The sequence below is a fragment of the Rhinoraja longicauda genome, chromosome 14 (assembly GCF_053455715.1).
Source record: "Rhinoraja longicauda isolate Sanriku21f chromosome 14, sRhiLon1.1, whole genome shotgun sequence".
NCBI lineage: Eukaryota > Metazoa > Chordata > Chondrichthyes > Rajiformes > Arhynchobatidae > Rhinoraja > Rhinoraja longicauda.
In genome coordinates, this window is record NC_135966.1 from 27,897,583 (window position 1) to 27,920,577 (window position 22,995).

A 22,995-nucleotide genomic window follows, 5' to 3' on the forward strand; every position below is an offset into this window, starting at 1 on the left:
GCTGTTAATAATTTTTATTTACAGGTTGCCAACCTTGCGTGCTCCATTTCCAACAATGAAGAAGGTGTGAAACTAGTTCGCATGGCAGCCACTCAGCTTGAAGGCCTTTGCCCACAGGTTTGGCAAAATATCTTATTCAATTTAAAATTTAATCAGAATTGCTTTTCTTCGTTCATAAAGTGTTTTGCCAATGAAATAACAATAATAAATTCTATTCATCCTTTAAAATAATCTGTTTTACAGAAAATATTTAAATAATTTGGTATTTTTAATGATTTGCTATCCTTTTTCAGTTTTTAGTTATGGTCACTAGAACACATTTCAACACCAAGAAATTAACACTGGCAGCAGCTTTAAATACCAGTAGCTTCTTTAATCAGTCACTGTTAAATCACAAATGTTGGTCTTATGATTTAAATAAATGAATGCTTTGACATTTTCTGAAGATGTATGAACTTGCAAATGAATGGCTTCATTACCTATGCATATAACTGATTGTTTTTAAAATAATGCACCTGTCCAATTGATGCAAATTTATTTGCAACTGCATTTTTCAGGTCATAAACGCTGCCCTGGCACTGGCGGCTAAACCTCAGAGTAAGGTAGCTCAGGACAATATGGATCTCTTCAAAGAATTATGGGAGAAGCAAGTGCGTGTGCTGACTGATGCTGTGGATGACATTACTTCAATTGATGACTTCTTGTGTGTTTCAGGTATTTTAAAGAATAAAATACATTTATTGGACATCCCATCTAACTGACTCCAAAATGTTAAAGAACTGATAAGAAAGGACAATTACTAACGTGAATAGAGAAAAAGGAAACTAGTTATATCGTTCGTAGAAATAAAAATATGAACATACATTGGACTTTTCAATGTAGTATCATGGGAACTCGTTTGTATGGAGGGTTGTCCATAAGTCAACCCATGTTGTAACCTATGTTCATAAACAGTCCAAAAATGTTGAACGTTTAAATTTCAGATATAGCACTAAGGGCTAACAGAATCAAGGGATATGGGGAGAAAGCAGGAATGGGGTACTGATTTTTGGATGATCAGCCATGGTCATATTGAATTGTGGTGCTGGCTCGAAGTGCCAAATGGCCTACTTCTGCACCTATTTTCTCTGTTTCTATGTCTTAGTGAAGCTCTTCTCATATTTGTTTGAAAGCAAATACCCCACACTTACAGATGCTCCCAGGGATTACAGATCATATTTAAGAGCATTCTTCCCGTCCCTTGTCCAATATCTAAAATTGTTCTGGGATATCCTTTGTCTAGTTTCAGTTTTTTCTCCAAACATTTAGCTGTTTTATACTTTTCCCAAAAGTGAAATGCGCTGGCTTAAATCTGATCTAATAATCAAATGGTCATTGAAGAACCAGGTTATTGTTGGAAACAATCTGGGTTCTGATTTTAAGGCACTTGGGTGCAGAGGTGGGAATTGATTGATGGACAGTACCTACTAACATTGACTGAAGCATTAAAGACCGTTTTGTTGATTATGGTTACTTGTCTGTATTATGGAACCATAATTTTCTTTTAATTTAAAAAAAAAACATACTTGATGTTATTGCAGTTTGTAGCACAGAATAGTTTCACAAGCCTTTAGTCAGTACTATAGCTTTGATGCTGTAATATGTAGTTCTTCAAGGCGGAAATGGAGCATGGAAGTTTCTGCCGTGGATTTAAAAAGAAAAACAAAAGTTAGCTTTCTTTGCATTTCAAAAGTCTTACATTGTCATAACTTGTGTATTCCATGTTTTTAAATTTCCACTTGTTTCCTAATTTTGCAAAGTTTGTGAAGAGTCATTTGTAACTCTTAGACATCTCAAACCCTTCAATTTCATGTTACTTGGTTAGATTTAATATGTGTACATGGCCTAAAAAATAGCTGTTTGATAAATCAGTTTTTGGAGAGTGCTGGTCAAGTTAAGATTTCCTCGCCTGTTTGAATATTACAAGATCTTTTAAGCAGCCTCCTGAAGCATTAGAAATTGATTTTTTTTCCAGTTCTCATAATAGTAACCTCTAGCAAGTAGTGCATTCTGATGGGTTGAACTAAGTTAATTATTATGTATTCCAAATTTAGAAACCAACATTCTGATGAGAGCTGATTGAACTGAGTTGATTATAAGTTAACTTATTAAAAGTTATTGATATGAATAAATCTTAAATCAACTATGCTTTCCTCTAAACAGAGAATCACATTCTCGAAGATGTAAATAAATGTGTTATCGCACTCCAAGAGAAAGATGTAGATGGACTAGACCGTACAGCAGGTGCAATTCGAGGGCGTGCTGCAAGAGTTGTACATGTTGTCACTTCAGAGATGGACAACTATGAACCTGGAGTCTACACTGAAAAGGTTCTGGAAGCAACCAAGCTGTTGTCTAATACTGGTAATACTCCATTTCGAACTGTAGTTCCTTGCCTGTTCAAACATAGCCTAGCTCAAAGTGATGTAAACAAAGCCAGTGTTAAATGTTCTTGTGCTGTCGCTTCATGTGGTCACCTATCCCATATTATGTGTCAGAACAGATCAGACAGCACTGTTTTCACTTTCACTACTGGTCAGGTTGTCATAGATCTTCAGGACAAAGTTTCCAGTTTCAGGGCAACATTAGCTAAAATTGAGCATTGGAGGAGATGTAGTTAAAGCCAGCATTTACAGATATAGAGTGCTTGACGTCAAAATTTAACACACTAGCTCCCTAGTAGATTTCTGCATATTATGGAATTTGTGTGTCAATTTTTTTGGGGGGTGGTGTGATTTATTCATATTTGTAAGCCCAGAGAATAGTGACTATCTCATAACTAGTTCCATAGTTTGAGTTTTCAAGACCAATGACACAGGAGATAGCTCTAGTATGATGTGGTTGCCTATAATGTGCTTACAATCCTTTGTATAGGGCATAAAATTTGAATATTGGATATCTAGTCCAAATAAATGAAAGCTTACCAATAAATTTCCATATAAGTAAAGAATCGGATGATTTGCTGCCTTGCCTTTGAGAAGGGATTCTTTTTGGCAAACATTCCTTTCACAACAAGGAAAATGTTACTCTAGAGATTGTTACTGAAATAGCATATAGAATTCTCAACCATTGATCCGTAGACTCCTGTTCCAATCCACTATGGTGCCATTCTTAGTCACGTGTGAGGTCGCACATGTGACCAGTCATATTTGGCTTCTGACCCTAAACAAACATTGTCAGCATAACATAAAAATTTCACTTGATAAACTTCGACATATATAAGTCATATATACAGTACAAAACAATATACCTGTAATGCTTTCAGAATTAGAAGAGATGTATTCCACAATTTTTCACATTTTTGGTCACACGTGACTTAGAATGGCCCTATGGCTGCTGTGAAAATTGAGTTCAAGTCAAGTAGAGTTTATTGTCATATGCACAAGTACGGTGAGCTACAATTATAATGGAAATCTTGCTTACAGCAACATCAGAGGTGCATAGACTCAGGAAACACACAATAGCATAAATTATATCTAACATGCATGCGGGGCGGCACAGTGGCTTTGCAGTAGAGCTACTGCCTTATAGCGCCAGAGACCCGGGTTCAATCCTGATGGCAGGTGCTTGTCTGTACGGAATTTGTTCGTTCTCCCCCATGACCACGTGGGTTTTCTCGAGATTTTCGGTTTCCTCCCACACTCCAAAGACGTACAGGTTTGTAGGTTAATTGGCTTGGTATAAATGTAAATTGTCCCTAGTGTGTGTAGGATAGTGTTAGCGTTTAGGATCGCTGGTCGGTGCAGACTTGGTGGGCCAGAGGGTCTGTTTCTGCACTGTATCTCAAAACTAAACCAAAAATACATACATTACATGAATTCTGTAGGACCATGAAGAGAAAAAGATTGTGGGGAAAAAGTTAATATTAGTCTAAAAATCTAAAAATCCACATTTGGAAAACAAGTCCATGGTAGTCTAATAGGTCATAGTCATAGATTTGTGCACCACGGAGGCAGTCCAACGATGATTTGCCAAGCAATTCCTGTGTAGAAAGTTATCCTATCAAGAGAGGCTGGGCAGTTTGGGTTTGTATTCCTTGGAGTTAACAGAATGAGGTGTGACCTTATTTAAAATACATTATCCTAAGGAGATTAGATAGGTCAGATGTTGAGATGTTTCCACTAGTGAGAGTGATGAACAAGGAAACATATCCTCAAAATAGGGGGCAATCATTTAAAACAGTGGTGCATAGAAATCTCTTTCAGAGTAGTGAATCTCTGGAATTCTCTTCCCCTGAGCCTGATGGTGCATTTAAGGTGGAGATTGCTAAATATTTGAAACATCAAGGAATTGAGGATTAAGAAAAAAATGGCAAAGAACTTGAAGCCAGTATAGATCAGTTGTGTTCATCTTGAATGGCAGATCAGGCTTGGGAGTGCTAGTATTTTAATGATTTCATGAAGAAACTGCAGAAAAACAAGCAATAATGCTACACTTGTGACTAATTGATGATGGAAAGAAACGGTGAGATGTAACCAAAGACTGATAATTGGTAAATTTACCTCAGTAATTTTAAAGACAGGCCTACCGCTTGACTCTAGTCTGTTTCTTGAAGATACCCATGCAATTGCGATAATTTCAATATCCTGATTAGCGAAACATACCTGTTTAAATAGTGGTTTATATCCTGTTGACTAATGTCAGATTGCATACAGTTCTTTTTAAAATATCGTAATTGTTCAGTGGAAGTAAATGGTAATCAAAGTTTTGAAAAGATTGCTCAGTAACTCTGAATGTATGTGGATAAAAACACTGAAACCATTTAAAATTGTGTCTATGTGATTAATGTGTGGCATTAATGCTATTCGTCCATTTATCACCAGTTATGCCACGATTTACTGAGCAAGTGGAAGCTGCTGTGGAAGCACTCAGTGCCAATCCTGCTCAGCAGCTGGATGAGAATGAATTCATTGATGCGTCACGTTTGGTCTATGATGGTATTCGTGATATTAGAAAAGCTGTATTAATGATTAGAGTGAGTATATTTTGCCAATCCATAGGAAACTTTGCCAAAACTGCTGTTCGAATGAGATATGATATGACTACCTTAATTAAAAATTCAAGGCTAGCATAAAAGTAGTTACTTGATTGTTTTCAACCATCACAGCAGCTGAGGCTTTTGCAAAGCAGTAACTATACTTGCAATATTCCTGTAAGTCTCAGCTACAAATTGGCTAATCTGCTGGCTGTGTACACTGTTTACTTGTAGGCAGTCCTGTTAATTCTCAAGAACACAGATCTACTTCTGTACTTTTATCATTTTAGCATTTAGTATGTCTAAGTGTTCTTTATCACATTTAGTTAAAGGTGGCTATTTACAAAAAATCAATTTCGTCATCTAATCTTTTTTCATTCATTTTTATTTTTGCTAAAGTTTTTATGTGCAAAATTGTCAAATCACTATCATTTATTTTCCTAAACCAGTGGAGGATGTTACACAGGAGTACTGATTGGGGCTTTTATCCTCAGCAGGGTGTGGTCAGCCAAAATATTTGAGAGTACTTTGCCAAGATTACCGATATTTAATTGCAGCCAATTGAAATGTTGGGCAGATGAATTGTTGCACTGGGTGATTATCACCACAGAGGTGAAGTGGGTTGGCTGATTCGGGTTAAAGTAGCTGAAGTGTTTAAAATGTTCAATGGACCAATTAATATAATTCATGGAACTAACATGTTTTTTTTGCTGCAGAATTACCCCTTCTCCAGCAGAACAATGTAACATTACAATTAGATGTAGCCATATACAGGAGCTGGTGTTTAACATTCAAACACCACTCTTAACTACAAATTAAGGATAACATTTCATAATCACTAATCGACAATGCTGGGAGAAAGACAGTACTGGGTTCCTGCTGCCGGTGCAGTTGATCAAGATGCAAATGATGATCAAGATAAAATAACGTGTTTAGACGTGGGCTGTTACTCAGTGTTCAAATGCAATTAGTGTTTTAAAAACTAAAGATACTGATAATTTTGTTACAATAGTGATAACATGGTCAAATTTGATTAATATCGTTTTAAATGTATTTATCACAAAATATGGGCATTTCTTATCAGTGTCAATATGTCACCTGAGATTGGTCTCCTGTTTTAATTAAGGGAAATTAAACTATTTTCCAGTTATTGGGGTGCAATAAATAGTAAGCTCCTTCATTCTTAAAATTATTCAAATTCATAGCCATTTATGTACTGAGGCTAGAAATGTTAGTTTAATCTATGCAAGCTTTTGAAGAGCTGCCAATGAGCATAATGAGTGGAAAATAGAGTAACAATTAATTCATCTGGAGGTATGGCTTGCACAAAGCATGGTTTTGGACAATAGTCTTTTGTGTACAGATAATTTGTGTCTCACAATTGAGACACCATATCAAGAATAAGCAATGTGATGTCTTTCTACATTTGTTTACCTGTCATGTAGGTATTATGAAATTAGTGAACATTTAATTGCACTGTAGAAGGGTGACACACTTTTGGTGTTAAATAGCAGCAATTATTTGTGAGCTTGTGACCATTCATAGTATTAAAAATTTCCATCACAATATAATTCTGGCAACCATGGAACGAATGTCATTAAAAAAAATAATTAAAATATATTGCAATTTAAATGTCAGTACTGCAATAATTTTCTGTTTTCCCAGCATCAATGTATTAATGCAACTTGTTTCTTGTTTCAACCCCCTCCCAACACACATAAACAACATCAGACGCCTGAAGAATTGGATGATTCAGACTTTGAAACTGAAGACTTTGATGTGCAAAGTAGAACTAGTGTCCAGACGCAGGAAGACCAACTTATAAATGGACAAAGTGCAAGGGTAAGAAGTTGCATATTATTTTGAGCATGGCTATCTATCTATATCTATATATATATATATATATTATACTACTAAAACTCAGATCTTGTGTGTGTGTGTATATATATATTATATATAGATATCCGTATATATCTCTGTATCCGTATGTATCTATGTATCTCTGATTTTGCCTAAACGGTAAACCAGAGCGCCACAATTTTGCACCACCTTATTCACCACTCTCACGGCCACTGTTTAGACCAAGTTTTATTTAAATCGGTCTTATATTCTTTAAGTTAGAGACATTTTAAAGTTCAAAAATCTAATTTCTAAAGACATTTTTCCAAGAGCTGCTGTGCGTATTACGTCACCATAGGGCATGTACGGACTCTCTTCACTCGCACAAACAAGATGGACGCAGTTAGCGGAGCCGTCCGCCCGCAATCGGGCTCCCCTCTCTCTCCCCTTGCTTCTCTCCTCTCTCCCCTCGCTTCTCTCTCCCCTCTCCCCCACAACCGCCGCGAGTAATCCCAGCTCGGCTAGGACACAGCCACCGCCACGCTGCCTGTCTCCAATAGTCCGGCGCTCCCTCCTCCTCCCTGCACTCTAGGTAAGTGGCTTTCGCCGCCAACGGCTCCATGGAGGGGAGTGGGCGTGGGGGACAAGTCGGTGGAGGGGAGAATGGGGGTAGGAGGGGGATGAGGGTGGGGCGAGGAGAGAGGGGGGCTGGTGGAAAAGGGGGGGGTGGGGGATAGTAAGAGTGGGGAGAGGGGGAGGGTGGGAGGAGGAGAGTGGGAGGAGGAGAGAGTGGGACTGGGGAGGGGGACAGCAGGGGAGGGGGGTTGGTGGGGGGAAAGGGGGTGGTGAGGAAAGGGGGGGTCGGGGAGAGTAAGTGGGGCTGGGGGAGGAGGGAATGGGGGGGTGGGGAAGAGTGAGAGTGGCGGTGGGGAGGAGAGAATGGGGGGGTGGGTGGAGGAGAGAGTGGGGAAAAGGGGGGTTGTGGGGAAAGGGGATGTGGGGGAGGGTGGGGGAGGAGAGAGTGGGCTCCTCAGTCACACCCTCTCCCCTTTCCTGTCCCCTCTTCTACAAGGAATGGGCCCAATGGTCTAGTATATTACTAAAACTCTCTGTTTGTTTGTGCATTATATGGTTTGGGACGTGACACAGCCAAAACGGTACAGGATAGCACGACAATTTTATGCCCACCTTACTCACCATTCCCCCGTGGACTGAATAAACCCACTTTTGTTATTTTTAAAAAACAATTTACCTTATAAACTTTAATAAACGCGCTCCCCCCCTCGGGAGGACCTCCGCCCATCCCGGCATGACCTTCCTGCTGTGGTGCAGCTCTTCACGGTTGGGCCGAGGAGGGGGAGGAAGGGGGGCAGAGAAAGGGGTGGGGAGGGAGGGGTGAAGGGGATGGGGGAGAGAGGAAGGGAGGGGAAGTGGGGAGGAGAGGGTGCTGCACCAATTTAGGAGAGGTTTGGTCTTTAACCTCTTTAACTTTACAGTTGGTTGATAGACATTTCATATGCAAGTCTTTGTTGTCCTTGACTGTTTTTAAATCCTTGGCTGGTGAGTGTGTCACATAAATTATGAGGAACAACTGAAAGCTGTACAAACTTATTAATTGTGAGCCTAAAATAAGCCAACCATAGAATTGTTAATAAACTGCTGCACAGCAATAGAAATAGGAAAATTTGCAAGTCATATCATACAATAAATAATTTGTAATTTAATTATTTTGTCTTTTTAGTAGAATCTTTTGCAATAAAAATATTTTACTTTAATTTTGGCGGAGGGGGGGGGGGGGGCTTGCAAGATTTTCATTAAAACAGCAGTAGAATATACAAGACTGGAGAATGCTGTCCTCTATCAAATGGGAATTTGTTCTGAATACAGCCGAGGCAGATTGAACGTAGATGACAGCTGTTAGGTTCTGTAGAATGATTTTGGGCAGTTTTAGTACAGTTCCCAATGGATGGTTCCACAGTGCTCAGCTGCTCTGATTTTTGGCACTGTCTGTCAGTGTTGGAAAAAGGGTGTTTTGAAGTCGATGGGAAAGGGAAATGGAAACGTTATGCACTGTCTTTCTGAAGCTGGGATTAAGGCATTTTATCCTAATAAGGGAAGCACTGTAGGGCATTAGCAAGACCAATGTTTTGTAGTGTTGAGCTGATTTGAAAAGTAGTTTTGTTCACTTGTGGATTTCTTGCTTGCATTGTTTATTGTGTTGATTTCTCCCAGCCTTCATGCATAAAGCTTAACATGTTGAATTTTTGCCTCGATCATTCACAGGATTTATCAGTAGAATATTTACCCAATTGGAAAAATTAAAGAAAATATCAAATAAAATTGCATATGCCGGTACGCTGCATGTATTTGCAAGGGCATGTACTTGCATGTGTCAACAACAATACTGCAGCATCAGGAAGAATGCAGGCTCATAACTTTTGGCTCTTATAAAATTGAACCATTTACAATCGCAATTGGGAACCAAACAACATATTCATTTAACTTGTATTTGCTGCTGTATTAAGTCCAACAACAAATAAAATAGAAAGGCAGTCAGACTCAGCGGATGAATAGATAACATAAAGTCAAGTCAAGTCAATTTTATTTATATAGCACATTTAAAAACAACCCATGTTGACCAAAGTGCTGTACATCAGTTCAAGTACAAAGAAAGAATAAATATGCAAAGATGTTCAGTAGGCTGTTATAATGAAAGTGCTGTATGCAGGGTATGCACCAGATGAATGTCTGAAGCTGTGTACTTGTTGTGCACCTTTTCAAAACTATTCTCTCAATTGACAGTATGTAAAGAATGACAAGCTAAAGATTGCAGTGGAGATACTCTACTACCTGGATAGGAAGATCTCAGTTGCAGGGAGAGATTGACTAAACTAAGTGAAAAAGGATAACGTGTGACTAAATAGAAGTATGGAAGATTATGAAAGGTCATGGATAGGGCAGATGGTCAAATCTTTTCCCCATGCTAGGCGTGTCAAAAACAGCATTGGTTTAAGGGAAGAAAGGGTTTTTATGGTGCAAGTTGTTTTCCCCCACAGTGGTTGTATACGGATTAAAAAAAATAATAAAACATATACTTTAATAAAAACTAAGTATATGTTAATGCAGACTTTCGGTACAGTCCTAATGCAGGCAAATGGGATTAGTGTAGATGAGCAAAATGATTGGCAAGGACATGACAGGCCAAAGGGCCAGATTTTGTGATGTGTAACACTAACTCTGAAAATTGATGCAGACTTTGCATTGGCATTGTAGTCATGTTAAGTGTGTAGAAAATTCAGAATATTTGACGAGTTATGTCTTTGCAGGAAAATCTCTGCATAATAGTTTTTTATGCATGGATAAAATGTATCCAAAACAAAAATTAATAATATTGAAAAAAACATGATATTGAAGAGCCTATAGCTACATTTTTTGAAAGCCTGAAATTCTAATGATAGACAATAGGTGCAGGAGTAGGCCATTCTGCCCTTCGAGCCAGCACCGCCATGTCAATGTGATCATGGCTGATCATTCACAATCAGTACCCCGTTCCTGCCCTCTCCCCATACCCCCTATCATTAAGAGCTCTATCTAACTCTCTTGAAAGCATCCAGAGAATTGGCCTGCACTGCCTTCTGAGGCAGAGAATTCCATAGATTACAACTCTCTGAATGAAAGTGTTTTTCCTATCTCTGTTCTAAATGGCCTACCCCTTATTCTTAAACTGTGGCCCCTGGTTCTGGACTCCCCCAACATTGGGAACATGTTTCCTGCCTCTAGTGTGTCTAATCCCTTAATAATCTTATATGTTTCAATAAGATCCCCTCATCCTTCTAAATTCCAGTGTATACAAGCCCAGTCGCTCCAGTCTTTCAACAATTATATTTTGGGTCTTATCTAGCTGTGATTTGCATTTGTTTTTCAGGCCATTATGGCTCAGCTTCCACAGGAGCAGAAAGCAAAGATTGCTGAGCAGGTAGCCAGCTTTGAGGAGGAGAAAATCAAACTGGATGCTGAAGTTTCCAAATGGGATGACAGTGGAAATGATATTATTGTCTTAGCCAAGCAGATGTGCATGATTATGATGGAGATGACAGACTTCACCAGGTGCGCTATTTAATGTTGAATTGTACTTGTAGGTCAGTGATGCTGTTTCAGTTACCAAATATCTTAACGTTCGTTTTCGTTTGGGCAGCCTACAACCCAGGGGTATGAATATTGATTTTGCTAACTTCTAGTAACCCCTGCATTCCCTCTCTTTCCATCCATCCCCCACCCCAGCCACACCAGCTTTTCGTTCTCACCTCGCTACAGCTAACAATGACCAGTTTCCTTTATCATTGTTACTTTTTTGCATATCTTTTATTGATTTGTTCTATATATCTCTACATCATCATCTATATCTCTTAATTTCCCTTTCCTGTAACTTTCAGTCTGAAGAAGGGTCTCGACCTGAAACGTCACCCATTCCTTCTCTCCAGAGATGCTGCCTGTCCTGCTGAGTTACAACAGAGTTTTGTGTCTATCTTAACATCTGATATTGCCTTCCTAACCCCCTATATACTACATTATCCTCTAAGAAGCCCTTTAAGCTACGACAGTAAAATTCTAATAAACAGGCACTCTTGGGGCTTTGATTGTGCCAGACCAGCAGATTTTCTGGACTAATGGATATTACTTCAATTTATGCCCCAGTGCACTTTGAATTCATTGATTTAGTATTTAACAGTAGTATTATCAACTTTCCTGTGACTATGGTGAGTTTGAAGGCAGTTGGGAGCAGAAAGATAGGACCTTTTGAAGTGTGAGAGAGAAATAAGACCTTGGTAAGTTTAAAGATTGTGCAAGAAACAAAACCAGATAAGCCGGATGCCAAATAGTAGGGATTTCCGATCATCGCAGTTTTACTGTATTTCTGCTCATCAGCCCTACTAGCTCTTTGTATCTCGGTGCAACATTTTGTTTAAATAATGCCATTAAATAAAATGTATATATATATATATATATATCTTAAATGCTTAAAGCAACACACAAAGTGCTGGAGGAGCTCTGGGTCAGGCAAGCATCTGTGGAGGGAATGGACTGACAGTGTTTCGAGCAACCGAAATGTTACCTGTCCATTCCCTCCACAGGTGCTACCTGACTGGCTGAGATCCTCTAACAATTTGTGTTTTGCTGAAGATTCCAGCCTCTGCAGTACCTTGTGTTTCCAGGTTGTTAGCAAGTCGCTAATTTTAAAAAAAATTTTTCACTGGCCTATACAGAGGGAAAGGTCCACTGAAGAATACCTCCGATGTAATCAGTGCAGCCAAGAAAATTGCAGAAGCAGGGTCAAGAATGGATAAACTTGGGCGTACTATTGCTGATCATGTGAGTCTTCAAATACATCTTTCTTCCCTCACGTCAGTGTCTGCCCCTGCGTGTGGGTCTCCGTGTCGCTACATGCCTCCGTCTGCCTCAGTGTGTATGTGAGGATAATATAGGTTCAGAAGCACAAGAACCCACTATACGATAATGATTCACATCTAGCCTGCGGCAAGGCAATAGGCTAAAGGATTCAGATGTATTACATATCGGAGATCTTTATTTATTTTGATATATATATATAGATATTCCTGAATTATATATATTAAATATATCTGAATCATATTGCCTATTACATTGCCCAAGGCTAGCTGCGAATCATTATCATGTAGTGTGTTCTTGAATTGTGCTTCTGAACCTTAAAAGTCCTTTCTAATGATGTGAAATATTAAATAAGTTGCATAAATTAGTTTTAAAATTTATACCAACTTACTATCTCTTGTTGACTTCAGATTTTCTGGCAACAGTTTACTACATGAAACTGAAATATAATTAGCAATTTAATAGGATCTTTGTCATTTTTAAATGCAGCATACTAACTACGATACTGGAGCTTTTGGAAAATAGAGAATAAAAACGCAACTGCGTTGAATTATAAATTCTAGTACATAATTGCTATAATTTTCTCCATTCAAAATTAAAATGTATGATTTGGTAAATAACATGAGAGCAAACAGGTGTGGACATTCTGAACTTGTTCACTGCTTGTTTCGCTCAGTATTGTGGAAGTGCTCTGAAATCAGAGCGATGCACGGTGACTGAAGACCTTTTTGTCTCAATGCGGACTTTGCAGATGGTCGTATAGATGTTGTCTGAATAAACACTACTTATAATAAGCAGTAACTTAATCAAATGGATTGTGATTCAACCAGTTCTAATTTAACATCATTGAGGTGCTAAAATCCATTAGTTGTAAGAACTGGATTGTACTGTGAGTTTCCAGTGTTTGGGGCTGTGATATGATACATTCAGTTAAAAAGCTAATCGGGTTAAGCCAATTCCCTGCTGAACAAAATTGGAAAAATATTCATCTGTATTTTTGGATTTAGACTAATAGCCAGGGGGGTATGTTTTTATACCAAAATTGTCAAGAAGAGTTTGTCTATCTTTTCATAGCTTTAATTAAAAATGACCATTTTTGCAAATCTGAAATTATCTTAAAGTCTTTTGGTGCATTCCGTCATCTTAAAATATTTTCATTAATAGGGAATTGATGTAAAATGTGAAATTGGTACAAATAAAGATTAACTATAATTTTGCATTTAAGGATATTTTTTTATTCAGATCGTTTAGGTTTGTCATTTTCATATGTACTCCAAGGATTAGACACTGTTCATTGTTCATAAAATTGTTCATAAAATTTTCAGTTCTGAATTAATTGAATAGCTAACTAATTACTTGCAACTTAATTATTCGGTAAGCCCATACATGTCCATCTATTAATAGACAAATGCAAAACCTACCTGCTTAAAATATAAAACCAGCCATACCATTAATTGATGTAAACCCACATTTAAGTTATTACTAGACCAAGTGGACCCGTTGGGCCCATTCTTCGTAAAGGGGGAACAGGGAAGGGGAGAGAGGGTGTCGTCACTGAGTGAGCCCTGGCAAATGAAGTGGAACGTGGAGCATTGTGACGTCATACTCTGAGGAGTTTCAGGAAATGGGTTAGAAAGTGAATTTTTAAACTTTTAAAATGTCTAGCTTTAAAAATGAAGCTTCAATTTGAATGAGAGTTGTTAGACATTATGCCCAGGATAATGGTGAGTAACATGGTGCAACAACTGTGGCGCTATGGTGTATCGTTTTGGCTGTTCGAAGCAGCAAAGTTATGGTGTGCACAAACACACATACACACGGACAGAGTTTTAGTAATATACTAGACAAAGCAGGGAAGGGGAGAGGGTGTGACTGAGCAGGCCACTTTCTCCTCCCCCACCCCCACTCTAACTCTCCCCCACCTCCCCTTTCCCCACGACCCTCCCTTTTCCCCACTCTCCCCTCCCCCATTCTCTCCACCGCTACCCCCACTCTAACTCTCCCCCACCCCTTTCCCCACGACCCCCCGTTTTCCCCACTCTCTCCTCCCCCACCGCCACTCTCTCCCCACCTCTGCTTTCCCCACCACCCCCCTTTCCCCCACTCTCACTTCCCCTCACCCCCCCCCATTCTCTCCTCCCCCAGCCCCACTTACTCTCCCCACCCCTGCTGTCCCCCTCCCCAGTCCCACTCTCCCTCTCGCGCCTACTCTCTCCTCCTCCCACCCTCCCCGTCCCCCCCACTCCTACTCTCCCGGAGCGGCCGACTACTGGAGACTGGCAGCGCGGCTGTGGCCTAACCGAGCTGGGATTACTCGCGGTGGTTGTGGGGAGAGGGGAGAGAGAAGCGAGGGGAGAGAGGGGAGCCCCTGATTGCGGGCGGGCGGCTCCGCTAATGGAGTCCATCTTGTTTGTGCGAGTGAAGAGAGAGACCGTGCGTGCCCTATGGTGACGTCATACCCACAGCAGCCCTTGGGAAAAGGTGTTTAGAAAGGAGATTTTTGAACTTTAAAACTGTAACTTAAAAAATATACGACGGATTTAAATAAAACGTTATAAAGAGTGGCCGCGAGAGTGGTCATTAAGGTGGCGCAAAAAGTGTGGCGCTATGGTTTACCGTTTTGGTAAAATCACAGAAATACATATATTTACGTACGGATATATATATATATATATATATATATATATACACACACAAGATCTGAGTTTTAGTAGGATGGATGGATGGATGGATCAGGATAGAATATGGATTGATCTGTGGGAAATTTGGTCATAAAACAAGGATTATTATTCCTAAAGTAGCTTGTTTTTTTGTAATCTCAAAGTAAATAATCAAGATGGAAAATAGGATTACACGGAGATGCAGAAATATTTTCTAATATATTTGATTCATTCATCACACCATTTTTCCTATGTACCCATACTTCAGTTTTCACTAATGAAGGAAACAAACAACATTAGCAGTATTAGTAAATAGTATAATATTGTGTGTTTAACATACTAAATCATGCAAAGGACCACTTTGGTGGAAAGAATAGGACGGCAGAATATTATCTGAATGGTGTCAAGTTAGGAACAGGGGACGTACAACGAGATCTGCGTGTCCTAGTGCATCAGTCACTGAAAGGAAGCATGCAGGTACAGCAGGCAGTGAAGAAAGCCAATGGAATGTTGGCCTTCATAACAAGAGGAGTTGAGTATAAGAGCAAAGAGGTCCTTCTGCAGTTGTACAGGGCCCTAGTGAGACTGCACCTGGAGTACTGTGTGCAGTTTTGGTCTCCAATTTTGAGGTAGGATATTCTTGCTATTGAGGGCGTCAGCGTAGGTTTACTGGGTTAATTCCCGGAATGGCGGGACTATCATATGTTGAAAGACTGGAGCGACTAGGCTTGTATACACTTGAATTTAGAAGGATGAGAGGAGATCTTATCGAAACATATAAGATTATTAAGGGGTTGGACACGTTAGAGGCAGGAAACATGTTCCCAGAACAAGCGGCCACAGTTTAAGAATAAGGGGTAGGCCATTTAGAACTGAGATGAGGAAAAACTTTTTCAGTCAGAGAGTTGTGAATCTGTGGAATTCTCTGCCTCAGAAGGTAGTGGAGGCCAATTCTCTGAATGCATTCAAGAGAGAGCTGGATAGAGCTCTTAAGGATAGCGGAGTCAGGGGGTATGGGGAGAAGGCAGGAACGGGGTACTGATTGAGAATGATCAGCCATGATCACATTGAATGGCGGTGCTGGCTCGAAGGGCCGAATGGCCTCCTCCTGCATTTATTGTCTATTATCATAGTTAAATCAGTTTCAGCAGATCCAAAGGAGAGATCACAACAGCATTGTTTCTCATTCAAACTGTATTACAACAAGATGCTTAACCATCAGACATGAATGCAAAAATGGAAGACTAGATTAATGTTGTTTGCTTCTCCCTCCACAATCAATGGTGGGATTTATCTCAAGAGATATTCAAATAGAGGGTGTCAACTATTTAATATTAGAAATTAAATATGATTAGATTTTTGCCCAAAGATGACCAGGCCTGGCAATCATTTGTTTATTTGTGAAATAAGGCTAGCAGTATTAGCCATTCAAACTTTTCATTGTGTCAATATTGAATCCTTCTCTGGAATGCTGAAGGCTAAATTACGTTCACGAACTCTATTGGTACTAATTTTGGACAAGCTACATCAATTTTTGTTAAATTCCTTTTATGAATTCTGAGTTTAATTTGATTCAACAGTTGGATTATGCAGATAAACTGACTCATAATCAAAGGAGAAAATCATACAGGTTATTTTTATTTCCAGATTACCCCTTCTGGTCAAGATTAGTTCTGCAGACCATGGTAATAATTAAGTTATTAAGATAGATCCAACTAGACCCAGCCCTCTGTTACATCTCAGCATGCCAACCATTACAATCATTTTATGCACTCTCCTTAACTGGAAGGTATCCAATGAAGTACTTCAGAAGGCAGAAAAGGGTGGGCACACAAATTAGAATATGATAATCCATCTCTGCAACCTGAAGGTATTCATTTACCACGAATTTCTATTTACACATATTTTAGAAAACTACATTCTTCCTGACAGACGAGTTCTTAAAAGGTTTTACCTACATAAACACCTGCACTTTAGCCCATCTGAGTGGATATCCAGGAGATCATGGGCACAATGGCTTTTGGATCTAAAAAGGGTCTTTCTTTTGCAGCTATTTGTGTAGGCTCTTCCTTTCATGTGCAAAAATCATTTGCTTATGAGGGGCAAATATGTAAATTGGGTAGTATATCTGGCAGAGTAAAATAAATGATTAAAAGGTGATACAATTTTTGAGAATTTAAGGGGACTAGGTAAATGTAGGCAATGGCAAGGTTTATCACTTTGTGCAAACTGACTGGCAGTAAATTTAAATCAAACTCTAAAAACAATATTTCAGTCACAAATGGAGTAGTAGGTTGCATCATATTTATGTATACAATATATTTAATGTAGTAAAACATCCAAAGGTGTCACACAAGAGAATTATTTTTAAAAATGCCACTGATCCACTGAGTAGGCCAAGTAGAAAGAGCTACTTTAAACAAGAAAAGAGACCTGGAGGGAATGGAGAAGGGATTCCAAGGTTTTGGGGGTCGGTGCCAGGAAGGTGCAAGAGGCTAGAATAAGAGGTGTAGATATCTGAGACCATTTTAGAGCTGAAGTGATTACAGAAATAAGAAATGGAAAAGTATACCATTCAGTTCAATATGTCTGCTTTGCTATTTAATACGACTGTGGCTGGCTGATCATTTACCACAGCTGTACATTTAATGAGTCCCCATATCCCTAGATTTGCTTTATATCTAAAACCTTGGGATTCCCAATTACTTATTTGGGAGGTCTGGAAATTGTCTCAGACTTGAACTTTACATTAAGGTTGCAAACTATGACAAAGGTTTATACAAATGCTGTCGAGTGTGTCGAGTTCTGGTGAACTCTATCAATGGCTTCAGTCTTTCTAATAATCTGGGTTCAGACGTTATTGTTAGCACGAATGGGTACTCTGATCCATTTGTGGGATTGAGACAGATTATATAGACTGTCGTCAGGAAATATATTTTGATGCAGCTGAGCTTGCTGTTTAGAATTAGAATGGTTCAGTTTTCTCCTACATCCTAAAGATTTACATGTCAATTAATTGGCTGCTGTACATTGTTCCTAATGTAGTGGGTGCCTGGAGAATTTAAAGAGTTTATGGGCATTTACGAGAATAGATTATAGGGAGATTTGGGAATGGGACAGATGTGAATATGTTGTGGGCAAGCATAGAAATAGCTGATTATTGATAGGAATTTACATTTTAAACTTTTTTTTTGCAGTGTCCGGACTCCAGCTGCAAGCAAGATTTATTGGCTTATCTGCAGCGCATTGCCTTGTATTGTCATCAGTTGAATATCTGCAGCAAAGTAAAGGCAGAAGTTCAAAACCTTGGTGGAGAACTCATTGTGTCTGGAGTAAGTATATGGTGATGCAGGAATGAAAAGATAGTCTGTTGTATTGAGATTGTATTGAGAAGCAAGAATTTTATTGTTCTGTTTTGGGGCATATGACACTAAAATACTCTTGACTCTTAACAGAAATTGGCTTTCTATATCACACGTTCTAGGCCAGCAGGTAGGTAGCTCATTAGCATGATGGCACCTGACCATGGTACTGGGCATCTATCTGATGTTCACCTGTCCAATGCTGATAGAAAATCTTGAGGCTGGCTGGTTGGCATTGTGGTGGACAGAAATAAATATTTGGAGTTCTCTAGTCTTCCCTCAGCTCTTAGAATGTGGCAATCTCTCACTGAGAGAGCCACAGTGAGCCCATAATTTTGTATCGGGAGGCAGTTAACTTTAATTGACTATTTTACCCTTCAGACCAATCACTTTTGAGGGCCTAGTAATCCAGAGATACACCAATAAATTGTACTGGTCATTGTGCCTTTGCAACATACTTGTTATTTTCTTTGTACGAGTTAAAATGTTCCACCTCTATTAAAACCAGCTTGTATTCAAAGGCACAATCAGTTCCTTACTACATTCAATTAGGGTCTGATCGTGTAACAGTTCAAATGCCTCAGAGCTCTCACAGAACTTCTATACCCTGTCCACTTACATTTACAATTGATATGTCTGATCCATGTAAGTTTATGCCAATCGTCAAATATATTGTATGGAATTAAAAAGTTAATAAAGTAATAAAGAGTTAATGATATACAGCAAGTTCTTAACGTTAATGTTATCAACATGTTTGTTGAATTGACTGTATTAATTAGCAAACCAAATAGCTATTTGCTGAAAACCAATTATATTTAAATTGACTCGTTTTTTTCAACATTCTCCCTAATTTACACAAAATAGCAGTGTGCCAACTGAGTTAAATCTTTAGTGCTATTACAGAAAATAATAGTAACTTTAAAAAAATACTATATCATTGTAGTTATAATTTCTACATGTTGCAATTTTATCATGCCCAGTTAAGACTACAATTTTAGCTTTGCAATATACATGATCATTTCAGTACTTGACAAAGTAAATCTTGCGTTGAGCCAGGGAGAGAAATATAATATAGGTGATGCATGATTTTTTTCATGGAGAGATACCAGCGAATCTGAAATCCTTGGTAAGATGAAGGATGATGTCCAGACATATGCCTGTGGAGGCCAAGCCAATGGATATTTTTAAGGTGGAGATTGACAGATTCTTGATTAGTAAGGGTGTCAAGGGATACGAGGAGAAGGCAGGAGAATGGTCAGAGGGTCAGATAGATCAATCGTGTTTGAATGGCGGAGAAGACTTGATGGGCCGAATGGCCTAATTCTGCTTCTGGAACTTATGAATGTATGTCTCCAGTTTTATTGGATAAAGTGAGAAAGATGCAATGACGTAAATGCATTTCACTCAACTGGATATTATAGATTAGGTTTTCTTAGAGTGTGAATTGCTCATAACATCTGAAGTTTCATGGGGATGTCTATTTTTTCTTTGTGTATGATTGTTACATTTTTGGCTTAATGCGTTGATCTAAGTATTAGATTATCTGCTGATTGCTTACCAATTCTGTCAAGGTATAGTTTGTCATCCTGCCGTGCATAGCCATCCAGGAAAAACTTTTGATCTATTGGTAAAAACAAGATTTGGGTTGGTTGGAATAATTTACAGTTTATTAATATGTCAATACTTGATTAGGCCATTCGGCCCATCAAGTCTTCTCCGCCATTCAAACATGACTGATTGGTCTTCACTTGTGAAGATTGGTCATTTTCTAAGGCATTGCAGTCCTATCAATGCCAATGAGGCTGTATCTCTACCCAATAAATTCAGGAGTGAAATAAAGAAAATAACTTGATATGTATTCACCAATTTTATATGAATCTTGAAGGTGTGTTATAATTTTGGCAAAGAACAATATTAAGCAGTATAATTTGCAATTAAGTTGTGCATTCAACAATTTCATACATAGAATATTTGATAACTTTAGCATCAGTTCTCAACAAAAAGTGGCTTTGATATCCAATTTTAGCAGAATAGTGACTGGAAAAAGTTGCTTTATTAAATTTTGTACATTTACATGATCACTTGCAGTTTGCACTGACAGGATAACATTAATGGCCCTTTGTCCCGCCCCCCTGACATCAGTCTGAAGAAGGGTCTCGACCCGAAACGTCACCCATTCCTTCTCTCCCGAGATGCTGCCTGACCTGCTGAGTTACTCCAGCATTTTGTGAATAATAACCTTCGATTTGTACTAGCATCTGCAGTTATCTTCTTATATAACATTAATAGCTCTAGCCACATACAGAACAAGGTTACTAAATAGTACAGTACCATATAATCTTGAGTTTGTATGTAAAAATTGCCTTGTGTTAATTGCAGGCTCACAGAAAATTGTATTTAAAGTCTATTTTTCAAACATCTATCTTTTGTGTCTCGCTTACAGGTAGATAGTGCGATGTCTCTGATTCAAGCTGCAAAGAACTTGATGAATGCTGTTGTGCAAACGGTTAAAGCTTCCTACGTGGCATCCACTAAATACCAGAAGTCTCTTGGCATGGCATCATTAAACATGCCTGCTGTTTCATGGAAAATGAGGGCTCCAGAGAAGAAGCCATTGGTAAAGAGGGAGAAAAATGATGATATTCACAAAGTTAAAAGATCATCTCAGAAAAAGCATGTCTCACCAGTGCAGGCTCTCAGTGAGTTTAAAGCTATGGATAGCATTTAAAAGAGAAAACATTCCAATAATATATCACTGATAAAAGTACAATTGAATGGTTTCAGGAACTCTTTCTATAATTTGCTTAACTTTTAAAAACTTAAACGTAGGCTTTTAATATACATATATATAAATGTGTATCATAGCAAGTTACACATTGTTTCATGCTTAAATAAAATTAGGCTTCATTCCATAATTGGAATGGGAAGTTGGAATGATGTGCACATTAGGTCAAATTTGAGCTTTGTCTCTCTGGTAACAAGTTGACAATAACTGCTTTAATAATATAAAATGATGTAAGAAACTTAACTTTATGAGGGATGTGCAGATTGGATATTGAATTTTTATGTCCACAAGTTCTTGCAATCAAGTGAATGGCAATAAACTTTTGAAATCTTTTCAATAATCATTCACATTTGTACAGTGATGAAAGACTTTAAGACATTACATTCTAGTAGAAGTTTTGATTGGTTTAATTGTTTTAGTTGGTTTTTTAATATGTGGACTGGTTTGCAATTTTGAATTAACACTTGTTTTCTTCTAAAACTTCCCAACCCTCACCATCTTCCTGTAGTCAAACCCATGGGGGAGTTCTTACCATATTTGTTTATGTTCGCTTATTGATAACGGGGCAAGTTCATTACACATCCCTCAACATTAATATGATCTTTGGTTATGGTTAATAGAGCTTAAATAACCAAAATATTATTGTGCTACGCAATCATATATATCAAGATAAAATGTAATGGGTATGATGATAATCATTGGAAGACAATCCTAAATTAGCAACTAGAGATGTAATGTAATGTACCTCGCATAGGTATTTAAAAAATAATCTTTTTCATGATTTAGATTCTATTTGAAGCATAAATTTACCTCTGTACTGGCTATAATTCTCAAATAAAGTTACAATTTTGACCTTTTAACTTTTGGCATTCTAAAATTACGACCTTCCATTTGCAATCAACTGAAATGTATCACTGTTACTATGCCATGTAAGTGCAAAAGAAAATAGTGTATTACGTACTGCAGTCTTGGACAAAGCTTGTTGAAAAGTTTTCTTTGAATTCCAGTTGTAGATTTTGCCCAACTTATGTCTGAGCAGAGGTTGTTCTGATTATGGAATTTAATTATGTTAAATGTAGAATTACTGATTAGAAAATGGTGCATTGCCTGCAATAGTTTAGAATTTGAATGATCCAGATATGGGGATTGTAAAAAAAAGGTGATGCTCTTTGGCTTATTTTAAATATAATTATTTCTGGAGGTTGCTGACTAATAAATCAGTTTCAAAGCACTGGTGCTTATATTTTACCCAAAAAACACACTCTGTTTATGTCAGTTTGGAGGTCGGAAATGATGCCCTGAATCAAAGTGGTCTCAGTTAATAACAGAATGTACAAAAAGGAAGAGAGGTCTTTGTCTTGATTTTTTTCGTGTTTTCTTTTTCCACTGATACTGCCTGACTTACTGAGTTTTTTCTACATTTTCTGTTTTTTTTCTTTTGGGATTTCCAGCATCTGTAGTTTTTATATTCATATTATGTCATTCATCCTCCACGCATCAGCCTTGAAATATTCGGAGAAGAGGGAAGAATAAAAAATACTTTGAAATTTAGGAGAGAAAGATTTTAGATTTTTCTGTATTCATAAAAGATGTCACACATGTTCTATCTAGTAAATTGTTACCGGTGGATGCACCAATTTGTAAATCCCCATCTGCCAGCTAACGTTTTGAGGATTTTGACCCTGTTGAAAGCTTGCAACTAATCTGCACTCACTATATGAGCCAGAAACTTTGTACAATGGTAAATTAGTCTAGCAATCTGTGTTCATGCCCATCCTCTGACCAGCTCAAATTGCCTCCATAAAGCAAATGGAATTCTGTATTTTGATTACCTCTATTGAACCTTTTTTTCTCCCAAGTGTAATTTTTAGGTGGTTCTATCTCAACTACCATTATGCAAGGACCAAAATTGGATTCAATATCCTGGAG

At 38.2% G+C, this 22,995-nt stretch overlaps 1 protein-coding gene across 3 annotated transcripts in view; it reads left to right on the plus strand.

Moving 5' to 3' along the window:
* ctnna1 (catenin (cadherin-associated protein), alpha 1) overlaps positions 1-21,926 on the plus strand; it is a 366,450-nt gene extending 344,524 nt beyond the window's left edge. For 2 of the 3 annotated variants that reach the window (XM_078411617.1, XM_078411616.1), the window contains exons 10-18: positions 25-117; positions 558-714; positions 2,203-2,403; positions 4,863-5,014; positions 6,746-6,856; positions 10,779-10,960; positions 12,118-12,223; positions 18,117-18,251; positions 20,725-21,926. In XM_078411617.1, the coding sequence (XP_078267743.1) occupies positions 25-117; positions 558-714; positions 2,203-2,403; positions 4,863-5,014; positions 6,746-6,856; positions 10,779-10,960; positions 12,118-12,223; positions 18,117-18,251; positions 20,725-21,009 (1,422 nt within the window). In that variant the 3' untranslated portion in view covers positions 21,010-21,926. Of the gene's footprint in view, positions 1-22; positions 118-557; positions 715-2,202; positions 2,404-4,862; positions 5,015-6,745; positions 6,857-10,778; positions 10,961-12,117; positions 12,224-18,116; positions 18,252-20,724 lie in introns of all 3 variants that reach the window. The other variant, XM_078411618.1, reaches the window with a different exon arrangement.
* The last annotated feature ends 1,069 nt before the right edge of the window (positions 21,927-22,995 follow it).